The 13110-nt window shown below is 40.8% G+C and overlaps 1 protein-coding gene across 2 annotated transcripts in view; it reads right to left on the reverse strand.

Annotated features, from left to right (window-relative positions):
- Nucleotides 1-4711: 4711 nt before the first annotated feature.
- USP32 (ubiquitin specific peptidase 32) overlaps nucleotides 4712-13110 on the reverse strand; it is a 216941-nt gene continuing 208542 nt past the window's right edge. For both annotated transcript variants that reach the window (XM_077852322.1, XM_077852323.1), the window contains exons 30-34: nucleotides 12421-12612; nucleotides 10164-10452; nucleotides 8092-8516; nucleotides 7514-7606; nucleotides 4712-6991 (exon numbers count right to left, since the gene is read on the reverse strand). In XM_077852322.1, the coding sequence (XP_077708448.1) occupies nucleotides 6818-6991; nucleotides 7514-7606; nucleotides 8092-8516; nucleotides 10164-10452; nucleotides 12421-12612 (1173 nt within the window). In that variant the 3' untranslated portion in view covers nucleotides 4712-6817. The remainder of the gene's footprint in view (nucleotides 6992-7513; nucleotides 7607-8091; nucleotides 8517-10163; nucleotides 10453-12420; nucleotides 12613-13110) is intronic.

Consider the following 13110-nt stretch of genomic DNA (forward strand, 5'->3'; position numbering starts at 1 on the left):
CTGGCTTCCTGTAGATGCCCAGCCCCAGGTGCTCCAGGTGCTCCCTGCGGTCTTTGCAGGGAGGGAGGCGGCCCTTCACTCTCATTGTTGGCTGTCTTTCCCTGCCCAGATGCCCTAATAACAAAATGGCTTCAGAAAAGTCCACCCTGAGGCCACAGTGATTTCCAGAAGACCGAGTGAGAATCTCTCCTGTGGCTTGGGACAATTCTCTGGGAAGTCCTCAGGCACCACATGACGACTTTCTATATGCTCAGATGTCAACGGTGCTTTACTGTGCATCTGATCCCTCACATTAGAGCCGTCACAGGTTGTTCAAGCAGCACCCCACCTCCTGCCCTCACTTCAACCTGAGCAACTCCAGCTTCATCTGCTTTAGCCACCAGTCCTTCAGATAAAATGTAGTTCGAAGGGTCCAGTCCCAATGTTGTTTCAAGCTAAAAACTGAATACCATTGACTTAACACAACCACTTCATTATTCACAAAGGGAACTGAGGTGCCAAGGAGACAAGTGGCCTGCTCAAGGTCATACCATTCATTCTTCAAGGAGCAGAAAAAACACTACAGACTAGATATCTAATCCATCTGCTAGGATGACTGCCCTGAACTTGAGGCTATAGGCAGTCTCTGATGTCCATCCGCATTGCCTGATGCATTCACTCTGGAAGGCTCTCTGCTGATCACTAATTTGGAAGTCCCCTTCCCTCTACTCGGCCTACAATCTAGTGAGCATCAGGGTTTAGCCATCAGTAGCAGAGGTTCCTGCTACAGAGAATTAAAGAAGCCTGCCCCTGTGGCCCCTGAAAATTTTGGATGCCCCCACCACTTCACCTTCTTTCTAGGCCTCCTCTCCTCCGGTCTCTCAGCCACACTCAGTCCTCTCTCTGCCTGCCTTCTTCCTTCTGGTTGTTCTCCCACCTCCTGCCTGATTCTTTTTCCTTCACTTACCTTGACTATATTGGAGCACTTTAAGCTCAGCACCCTTCTGCATTCCTCTTGGGCTTGAAATTTAAAGTTCATTATCAATAGACATTTTAATTTTAGCAAAAGGGGATTGTGTGTATTTAAAGGAGAAAAGTTGGGATCCCTGGGTGGCACAGCGGTTTGGCGCCTGCCTTTGGCCCAGGGCGCGATCCTGGAGACCCGGGATCGAATCCCACATCGGGCTCCCGGTGCATGGAGCCTGCTTCTCCCTCTGCCTGTGTCTCTGCCTCTCTCTCTCTCTGTGACTATCATAAAAAAAAAAAAAAAAAAAAAAATAATAATAATAATAAAGGAGAAAAGTTAAGTTATAGCAAACAAAAACTTGTTTACAATAAAATGGTCTAAGTGTAGTGTGCACTTATGTCAACCACTCATCCATACCAAAATACTTGGCAATGTTAAATATTCATTATACGGGGCCTGACCTTCAAGGGCCTTCACGACGTGGTTTCTGCTTATCTTCTATCACGCTCCTCACACACGTTGAGCTCGATCCAAACGGTCTACACATCTCTGCTCCCTTGCCTCTCTTAGACTGCCAGACTGTTTTGCACCCTTCTGATAAAGTCCTGATCTTGCTTTATGGCACAGCTCACTTCCCTTTCCCATTTGGTTTTCCTTAAGTACTTTGTCAATGGCCTACTGTCTAGTGCCTTCAGTCAGCACTTCATCAAAGACAATTATACCTAGGGAGCTTTGGTTAATTACTACCACTTCTCCTTGCATGTGTGCATATGCATATCATCATTCCCTAATTAGATGGAATAATGACTCATTCACTAGAGCAGTGGTTTCCATAAATGACCAACCTGAAGACCAGTGAGAATTGGCTGTAAAACATTCTCCCCTGAGGAACTTATTAAAATGCAGATTCTTGGCCTGTATGGGAGAAGATCTCATAAATCTGAGTGTAGAGTACAGAGCACAGGTTTAATATGACAATGATGGGTGGGACCCTCGAATCAGCACTTTTAACAAACTCCTAGTTGATTTTGATGATACTGGTGAATTGCCAGGCTGGGAACTGCTGCCCTAGAGAGCCTAACACAGCTCTGTACCTAAAACATGCTTACAGGTTGTTAAGCTATATACTTCTGGATTGGTAATGAACTTGTAACATTACTGTTGTCTTATACCTGTGTTCTGTTTCCCTAAATGAGAAAAGAATATTGTTATTTGGGCACTTAATAGGTGTCAGATTCTGTGCCTATTTACATATATTATCTACTTATAATAACCTTTTGAGATAAAATGGTATTCTCATTGGTCACAAGAAATCTGAGCATTTTTAGTGAATAGTGGTTGTAATAGCTGAACTACAACCTTTTGATTTAATACACTCTAAGTCCATAACCTTTCTACTTACCAAAGCGCATATACTGGTAGCCTGAATCTGGCTTGCAGATAGGCTTTTTTTTTTTTTTTTTAAGATTTTATTTATTTTTTCGTGAGAGAGACAGAGAGAGAGAGGCAGAGACACAGGCAGAGGGAGAAGCAGGCTCCATGCAGGGAGCCCGACGTGGGACTCGATCCTGGGTCTCCAGGATCAAGCCCGGGGCTGAAGGCGGCGCTAAACCACTGTGCCACCCGGGCTGCCCGCAGATAGGCTTTTGAACAATGTTTAAAAACTTTTTAAAAGTTAATTTTTGACATTTCTTACTTGGGTATTTTGTATTAATATCTGGATTTCTGGTTTCTCTTTATGGGTAAAAAAACGAATGGTAACACGGGGGCCACATTCCTGCATGGCAACAATCAAAGGGAGCCTTAGATGGATGTGTGTCCTAGAACCCACCAAAATCCCCATCACTCCCCATTCTCATCCGGGGCTATACCTGTTTTTTTTGTTTTTTTTTTTTTTAAATGGTGAAAAAATTTATATTTAGATTTATAGCCGGCTGGACTCAGTTTAGATGATCCCAATTTTGTTGGCAACATCCAAAGCATCATAGTCAGGAGCCAGTCGAACATATGCTTTCTTCTCTCCATCAGGCCTGATCAAGGTGTTGACCTTGGCCACATCAATGTCATAGAGCTTCTTCACAGCCTGTTTGATCTGGTGCTTATTGGCCTTGACATCCACAATGAACACAAGTGTGTTGTCTTCTATTTTCTTCATGGCTGACTCAGTAGTTAAGGGGAACTTGATGATGGCATAGTGATCAAGCTTGTTTCTCCTGGGGGCGCTCTTTCGAGGATATTTGGGCTGCCTTCAGAGACGCAGGGTCTTGGGTTGTCGGAATGTAGGTGACATGTGAATCTTCTTTTTTTTGTGACTGTGCATGCCTTTCAGCACCTTTCTTAGCTTTCAAAGCCTTTGCTTTGGCTTCGGCTTTGGGAGGGGCAGGGGTTTCCTTCTTTGCCTTCGGCGCGCCATCTTCGTGAAAGGGTAAACCTGCAACTCTTACACTCTGTTCCCAAACTTGGTCCCTATAGGCCTCTGAGTTTGCAATTCTTGCATTCTTATTTACTATTTTGCTTCTCATTGTTCAGGAAGTTTGGCAAACCTGAAGACATCCTCTTTTTATTTGTACTGTCTTCTATGAGTGTCTGATCGTAGGGGTGGGTGTGTGCACTTTTGACTTTGTGATGTCAATACTAAGAAATCTGCTGGTACATCATCAGGGAAACTAGGATATCTGTTCCCTAAGCTACACATTCTAGCTCTGGCCTAATAAAATCCTATATTCCACCCTTAAAATAATTGGGGGAAATGTAGCAATTCATCAATTTGCTTCAATTCAATTGTGTCTGCAATTATGAAAGGAGCCCACAGTGAGCAATGCCACCAAGTAGTAGAGAGGCTGGGAGGCCAAAGAGCTCTCTTAATTTAAAGCGCCACTCAGAAATGAGAAACAAAATGCTTACCCATCTCCATGGGCTGGTTCTTTTCAAGACTGTCCTTTAGAAAGCCAGAGACATAGACTGGCACTTTAGGAGCCGTACTTTATTTTTGATGACTTCTGAATGTTTTTTTAAACAAAATAATACCGATGCTGATTCAACATGTTTCATTCTATACATTTTTAATGTGTGTTCCTGTTTTCAAGAATTTGAGCAAAGAGCTATTAAATTCTTTTAGCATTAAAATAGCAAGAGTAAAAAAAACCTCTTTGCAAAACATGATTGAATCTCATGGGGGTAGGACTCCACATTCATTGAGCATTTACCAAGGAACTGCTGCCAGGCTTTTGTATATTTCATTTACTTAAGATAAGGCCAAGAGGTAGGCATTCTATTTTTAAAGATAAACAAATAGGGACTGAGGGTGAAGGACCCACTGCCAACTGCTTCCTCAGTGACCTCCCAGACAACCCAGGGATATCCCTGGTTTCTCAGCGCCCCCTAGAAATTCAGGATTGTTTTAAGGCATTATTCAATGATAAGTTTTCCTCTTGACCTCATCTCCTAATAGGCAAGAAAACTATTGTTAAGACCTCCTTCATCAAGTCTCTGTTCACTACCAGCTCTCATACACATCCCCTCCTTCCCATGCGAATGCCTTCCAAACAATTTCCTAATAGGGATGTGAACAGAGTTTAAATCAATTCACCTGGTCACTGCAGGGATCTTGTTCTACCTTCAACAGTTTCCATTCTTTTGGAGATGGAGCATCCACTCTATAAGTCAGGTAGGTATTCAAGTAAGAGAATTAAATAGGGTCACAGAAATGCTGAAAATTTTGATTTTTTTGGTGTTTACTTGTATAGAGGAAAAACAGCACATAGATGCATCCACAGTATTTAATTTGTTTGGATAATAGTTACAGATAAACAGGTACACTCCATATACAATTACCAATACTTTTTTATACAGTTCATATTTCAGTACATCAACACTATTTTATTTACACTCTATTTATGTACATTAACATCTTTCTAAAGTCAGTGCATTGTCAACAAGTTTTATACAGTAATTTACAAGGTGAATGTAGTTAATAGTTAATTTAATAAATTTTCTGCTAGTCATGAATTAAAAAATTAATTACAACCAATATAACAAACACAGATCAAACAACATTAGTAGATTGTGCTACCTGCTTAAATAAAACATCTGTAAGGAAATTATTTAAAATCTTCCACTTTTTCATGGGACTTGTCCACGTAGAAATGGACAGATTTTTATATACTGAAATCATGAAACTATAAAGCCTGCATTTTGTCTGACTTCCTCATATTTTACCTTTTAGGCCACTCCTTCCTACTTGTAATTACAGCCTTTTTCTAAATAGGGTTTCAACTTAGGTAGCCATTTAAAACTATCTTTCCAAATGCTCCGAGAAGAACCGGCTAATAATCGGCTGCAGAGATCAGAACACAAATGCTTAACTAAATTGGTACCTACTATCTGTGAGGAAGGAAGGTTAATAAAATCTAATAATTAATGAGAATCACTTCCAGGGTCCAGATGATAAAAAAAAAAAAGACTGGAAAAAAAGGGAGAAATATTTACTTCACATATATTTAAAAACAACACAGGGGAAAAAACATGCTGCCTGAAATAAATAACATTTATACTTTTGTTCCAGTTTTGAATTATCAGAGGAAAAAAATGAAGTGAGCAAAGAAACATAACTTCTGATGGCCACTACTGTGAAATTATTAAAAGAAAGAAAAAAAAGACAAACACACACACAAAAGAAAAGATGGGATATGCAAACAAAACAAAAGCTTACTTCCTAAACCCACCAATTAAATTAAAAATACACACTACCAGTGTGTGGGATGTGTTTTGTTTTTGAATTTAACGTGATGGGGCAAAATACCCCATATTCAAGTTAATTTATAGCCCTTACAGCCATCAAATATGAACATGTTTTAAAAAGTTCACTTGCATGTATTCTCTCTTCTTTTAAAGTGCAAAACAAAGAAACAAAGAACAAACAACCACCAGTTGTAAAACACCTCCAGCTTTGATGCCACTTTCCCTCTCAGCTCTTGTGCAATGTGGGCATGTGACGATGGTGCAAATATTGGTGACTCTCCAATCGTGCTTCAGCAGTGGTGGGGATACATTTTTGAGGACACCTGAAGTATCCTCAAAATAAGATGCCTCTATCTGGAGGACTATTTTAGATGGATTTCTCAGGATGCTTTTTTTCCTCCCCCTCTACAGGGTCTCCAACCAAGGCCTTGGGTAGAAGGCACACAGCTCTTAAGATATTATCCCTTTCAAACTGACCATTTATATACGCCTCTGCCACGAATGACTGGTTGTGTCTCAAACACAAACACAACATCAGAAACAAAAAGCAAGAAAGGCATAGAAAGAGTGGGGAAAATGTTTTAAAAAATAAATAGAAAAATGTGTGTCCATGCCTTAAAAATCCTTTGCACACTTTCTGATCTTGCTTTCTCCATCTTGTCAATATAATGGAATAAAACTTCAGGAAAAAGGAGGTAGCATATCATGTCGTCCCCAGACAACACTACAATTTTTTGTTTGACTTTGACTCCAAGGAAATTCTTAGCATTTTGTTATGATTATTGGTAAACTCTACACTCACTACATGTTTGTTTATATCTGGACAAGCACAATTTAGTTCTTATTTGGTCCCAGGTGGCTGGTGCCAAAAAAACCCTTTTGTTTACAGGCTAATGGTGGGCTCTGCCTGAAAGTTCTCTACCAGAGAGCTTGTGTGAGACACCTCCCAAACCAAAGTATTACTACTGTTATGTTAACTGCTATTTTAATTAGGATTTTTATTTTGTGCTTCAGGGTCACAGGATAAAATAACTACATTTAGCTTGCCTTTCAGCGACGCTTCTGCCAAATGTCAGCTACAGGGAGTCATCTCCCTCACCACCAACCTGTCTAGCAGCCAGAGTGGTAGCTTTACTGTAACACACAGTATTTTTTGTAATCGGACTCAAAGTCTTCATCCATGCTGCTTGTGTCTGCCATCTTTTTGCCATCGATCTTTGGCAGAAATTGTGCATAGTCTATCCCCTGCTGCTCATAGAAAAGAATGTAGGCAGAGTCGGTGTCAATTTCATCAGGGTGAAGTTCCTGAAGGGGCAAGAAAAGCCTTTAATAAAAAGCCATCACTACGCTGCCTCTTAATCCTTGCTAAGGAAGGGAAGACCAACCTTCTTTAATTACTAAACCAGACTGCTTCCAATCAGCTTAATATTTTGGCAGTTTGATACCTGCCCTAAAATAAGCCCTATTATTTTCATTGTTTGTTTTGGGGAAGATACTCTGACCACAAGAAAATCAAAAGAATGACAAAAGAAAAAAAAATAGCTCAAATCCTAATATAGCTCAAAAGATAACTTTTTTTCTCATTAACTAACACCTTCTTTTTACTCACTGTTCATGTTTTCATTCTCTACTTGGCACATCACTTTTGCCCCTTTATTTTTATTTTATTTTTTTTTTACTTTTGCCCCTTTAATACTGAAGGCACCTATACACTGACTCTAACAGAAATAAGTATTTCCTACTTGGGACAAAGTCCGTTATTTCAACAAATGTCTCCTAATCTGTTGACATTTCTGTTTCTTTTATGCAAAGACTGGGGATATTTACCTTACAGCTGCTGTCATTATAACAGTACCACTTGCTGTTTGGGTTTTTGGCATAAGTGACATAATGGCCCCCGCCCAGAATTCCTGAATGGCACTGTAAGAGAGAAGAAAGCAGAGGTATGTTAGTCGTTAACAGCAGAATGGCCAGGGTGCAGTACTAGGACCTAATCAGGAAAACACCAATCACTTAGGTGATTAAAAAGAATGTTTTGGAACCACCTACCCTTTTCTAAAAACAAAACAAAAAGAGAAGTCAAAATTTAAAAGCTCTAAATCTTACCATTTTATAGTTGTAATTATTTTTAAAAAGCAAAAATTCCTTAGGTGTACATAACTCTGATGCCTTGAATCCACGACTCCAATGATAGTGATTACATGATTATCCCCTGAATTGCACTGGGAGCACCCTGGATTCTACCTAGAAGGCCAAGATTTCTACTGCTAACTTTGTCTATCACCAAGCTCAATGGCTAGCAAATAAGCAGGCCCTGAAAAAATGACTGATGAATGAATGAAGATGACTGAACAAACCACAGAGAAGGGCAGATCATTCTGAGAACCATGTAACAAACCACTTACCGAAATTGCATATAGATTATAAATAGGCTTAACATGAACATCTTCTCTTTGGTCATCAGTGCTGTCTTCTTCACTGTGGTTTTCAAGCTGACCATTGCTGTAGCCGTTGCCACATGCCTCATGCTCATAGAGAAATCCATTGGCCAGAGCTACTTCGTGGTCCTGAGGGGTGACCAGCTCAGTTTGGCTGCCCCCCAGCATGTGCCCTCGGCTCAAGGCATCAGCCAGCTCACAAACTTGCCCAGCCCCATTCTCTTTGCTGGCATCCAAGTTCTCCTTACTACTTGACAGTTTATTTTTGCTGCCGATCTGGGGTAGCCGGAGCCTCCCTTTGCTCCTCCCCAAAGTCCTAGGGCTACTGTTAGGGCTGCTATTTTTGCTGGAGGGACAGCTGGTTCCACTTTTTCTTGATGAAGAAGGTGAACCTGTGAAAGGGAGAAAAGGAAAAGATTCATAAATCCCAATGCCACAAGTTTAACCAGCCACTAAATGCTAACTTTGAAGCCAACTTCACAAGTGTACACATAAAGGTAAATACAGGGGTGTTCTGACCAGCTTTTTATTCCTATCATGGAGCTGATAAGTTACATTCTTGTCTTCCTCAGGCCACGCTCCCACAGGTAGCAACATCCTGAAAACATGTACCATGTAGGGACTTAAAACCAGTAGAAAGATGAAAAGAGAAAAGAAGAGGAGAAAAGAGAAAATAAAATCAGCAGAAAGATGTACACCCGAGGCTAATATAACACTAATATATTAACTATACTGTATTTAAAATAAAATAAATAAAATAAAAATAAACAGCCGAAAGATATTAGGTCAGATTCAGTTCAAAACAATTAGACTAAGACATATTACAAATACATATTCTCCCTTGTCAAATTACATTAAAAAATATGATCACCAATTATTAAGCAATTACTATTGCTAGGCACCGTATTGGAAATTCTCTCTCGGGGATCCCTGGGTGGCTCAGCGGTTTAGCACCTGCCTTTGGCCCAGGGCGCGATCCTGGAGTCCCGGGATTGAGTCCCATGTCGGGCTCCCGGCATGGAGCCTGCATCTCCCTCCTCCTGTGTCTCTGCCTCTCTCTCTCTCTGTCTATCATAAATAAATAAATAAATCTTAAAAAAAAAAAAAAAAAAGGAAATTCTCTCTCTACTATCTCTCTCTCTCACAACAACCCGGTAAGGTAGTGGGTCTCAAACTTTTTGGTCATAGCCTCCTTCATCTCCTATACTGTCAAAAATTGTTGAAGATCCCTAGAACTTCTGTTTATGTGGGTTATATCTATAAATATTAATCACATTAGAAATTAAAACTGAGGAATTAAAAAATACAATACATAAGAACATATTTCACCAACGATATCCTCAAATATCATGGTGGCTCTGACTCTACTGCATATCTGTGATAGAATGAAAGTTGAAAAGGTGAGTACTGTTCTTAGTATTCTTATAAAAATAGTTCTACTCCTCCAGGCTCCCTGAAAGGGTCTCTGAGAGACTCTCTAGGGATTCCCAGACTACACTTTTAGAACCTCTGCTGTAAGGGAACAAGGATAACAACTATCACTCATGATCACCATTATGTGTCAGGCATATATGGTGCTTCACCCTCTTTTTTTTTAAAGTATGTATGTATGTCTGTATGTATGTATTTATTTTAGACACAGAGAATGAGAGAGAGAGAAAGAGAGAGAGAGAGAGAGAGAGGCAGAGACACAGGAGGAGGGAGAAGCAGGCTCCATGCCCGGAGCCCGACGCGGGACCCGATCCCGGGACTCCAGGATCGCGTCCTGGGCCAAAGGCAGGCGCTAAACCGCTGAGCCAGCAAATCATCAGACTCTGGGAACTTTTATGAATGAGAAAATAGATTTAGGGAGGCTGTGTCTTCTGCTAAAAGTCACACAGGTGACTCAAATCTAGATAGGTCTGATCCCAGACAGATTCCTTCTACCTCACCAAGCAGTTGCTCCAGAATGGAAGACTGAGGGAAACATGCAACCTATGGGGGTCCCGAGAAAGCTCGGGTGACATCTGGGCCCCATGAGCCCCTCCAGGCTCCCTCACCTTTAGGGCTATTGATGATGTTTGCACTGAGTGAAGATGGGCTCTTGCTCAGGAGCACATCCTCTTCTCCAGTTGAATTCTGAGCATCCGCTTTCTTCATGTCTCCTGATGGAACTCTAGGCTCAGAGAGGTCATCCCCCTGGGGTGTGAGTGGTTTACGCTGACAAAGGGCTGGGTCTCTTGGTACTAAAAAAGCACTAGGGTCAAAACTTTCACGAGGAAATTTAACAATTTTCTGTGATTTTATCCATCGACCATTTACAAATTGAAATCGTTTAAGGTGAATAATCTGGAGAAGGAAAGGTAGAAAACAATTACATTAAAGGGTTCAGAAGATACAAAATTACATTAAAAAACCCCAAGTCCAATACATGTGAATGTTCAAGAGTATATATGTTTTTTTTTTTCAAAAAGAATGCATCTATTATGTAACAGAGTTATCAGTGGGGACACTGGCCTTTAAATATATGGCTAACATAGTATCTCCCTAATTTCATAGTCTGTACACATCCTAAATTCTTCCCAAATTTCTGCAACATCCTAGGAACCCATGTTTGCGTGTCTTCCTGCTTCCTGGGCCTGTAACCCACTCTGATCTTTACCATTTTCCAACATCATAGAAGATCCGCTCACAAATATACTTCTGTCATGAAGACAGAAGACTATGCTGAAGGAAAATGGGTGAAACGTACCCAATCTCCAATAGGAGGCCTCTTGTTTCCTACCATATCTTTGGTTGTTACCAGGGAGTTTCACTGTCCTAAAGAGTGTAAGAATCTCCCTTTTCTGTTGTGGCTTCTCTTTCCTTTTTTAAGAGCAACAGATTCCTCTAATCTTACACAGTGTTATTATACAATCCAGTGTGGGCACAGATCTTTGGGTCGCTATCTCTACCCTAAATGCTAACAATTTACTGTGTTACAGGGGCATACTGGTATATGGATCTACAGCAGCCCACCATAACATTTATTCTTCACTATTCTTTAAAGACATCAAAAACATAGTTTTTATACAAATGCCTTTATTGTGTATGTTCTGATTACCACACAGCTGTATATATAGTTATCAAAATTCATCAAACTAGACATTTAAAATCTATGCATTTCTTTTTTTTAAAGATTTATTTATTTATTTATTTATTTGAAAAGATTTTATTTATTTATTCATGAGAGATACAGAGAGAGAGAGAAAGGGGGGGAGAGAGAGAGAGAGAGAATGAGGAAGAGACACAGGCAGAGGGAGAAGCAGTCTCCATGCAGGGAACCTGATGTGGGACTCAATCCCGGGTCTCTAAGACCACGCCCTGGGCTGAAGGCGGCGCTAAACCGCTAAACCGCTAGGCTGCCCTATGCATTTCATTTCATGTTAATTTTTTTTTTTCATTTCATGTTAATTTAAACTTCAGTTAAAAATAAGCTTTCCCCCTTCCTGCCTACCTGTCCCAAGCTTGGCCCTGTCCATTTCCTCTCTCCCCAGAGTTCTCATCCCTGGAGCTAGCTAATTAATGTTATTAATTTCCTGTGTATCCTTTCCTGGGAAGTTGTTCTGGTCCAAGGAAAGAAAACCTACGTTTATAGTCTCACAGAGTACCAGGAAGATGACATGAAGAAAAAAATACATACAAGGTTTGGTTAAAATATACCAGTGCCTCACAGTTACATGTGATACAATACTTCCACCCTTAAGGAAAAAACTTTCTTAAATGAACAGGAAGATCTGGCACTTCAAACTCCCCTGACAAGCAACAGAAGTGTCTTTTACTCTATGAAGGAAGAAGACAGAAGTAGCAAATCACATGTAAAAGAACATATAAACCCCAGTGTACTTGTGTGCCTGTGCTGTGGCTATGTGACCAAGCACAGTGGGATTAGAGACTCAGGCTGCTCAGGTGCTCTTCTAAAGAGCCTAAAGGGCGAGCCTAAAGCTTCTCTCTCTAGAGCCAGAAGTGCTTTCACCTTCTTCTTAAGGTCAAATTCACCAGGATGCACTTCTCACACTGCACTGAACTATAGTTAATGGTCTATTTGGTTTCTTTCTCCTATGGCCTGTATGTTCCTTCAGAGCAGGAACTGGCAATAATAACACATGCAGAACAATCTCTGTGTGCAACACAAAAACCTTGCACAGCAAAAGCATTTTAAACACTGCCAGCCACAGGAAGGGTCTTCTTTTCTCAAAAGTAACAAAACTCCTTTTTGTTTGTGACTTCTTTCCTTTATGCTAGGCTCCTGCTCTCTGAGGTAGTGCTGTAACATACCAGGATGGGGGGAAGCCTCCAAAGATCCAGCTTCTTGGTTGCCAAGCAGTGGGTCTTACACTTGGAACAGTAGTACATCTCGTTTTCCCCTAACTCCTCCTCACTGGTGAAAGCACGGAGACAGCTGTCCAGGTTGATAGGCTCAGCTTGTGCTCGCCGACTCTGTTCCACACTCTCATGCTCATCTACAACCTGGAGGTGGAGGGAACAAGAAGAATGAGAGAAGGGGTGGAAGGGAGGGAGTGAGTTTAAAATGGTCCCATGGCTATGTATCATCCGTTAGGTGACTCATTCTCATTTTATTCTACATGAAGAAAAAGAAAACACAACCCAAACGAGTCTTGGAGCAAATGAAGTATTTGCGCATTACTTCCAAAATTACACCATTAACATCCTGGATCAAATTTATATGACCATAATAGCTTTTCTTGAAAATTTTCTGAATTCTTCAAAATGACATAAACAAGGAATTGCCTGTTTACTTTAAAATTTTTGAATTAGGGCAGCCCCGGTGGCACAGCGGTTTAGCGCCGCCTGCAGCCCAGGGCATGATCCTGGAGACCCAGGATTGAGTCCCACGTCGGGCTCCCTGCATGGAGCCTGCTTCTCCCTCTGCCTGAGAGAGAGAGGCAGAGACACAGGCATTCATTCTATGAATGAATTAAAAAAAAATTTGTTTTTGAATTATAA

Source organism: Canis aureus, chromosome 16 (genome assembly GCF_053574225.1).
Source record: "Canis aureus isolate CA01 chromosome 16, VMU_Caureus_v.1.0, whole genome shotgun sequence".
Taxonomy (NCBI): Eukaryota; Metazoa; Chordata; class Mammalia; order Carnivora; family Canidae; genus Canis; species Canis aureus.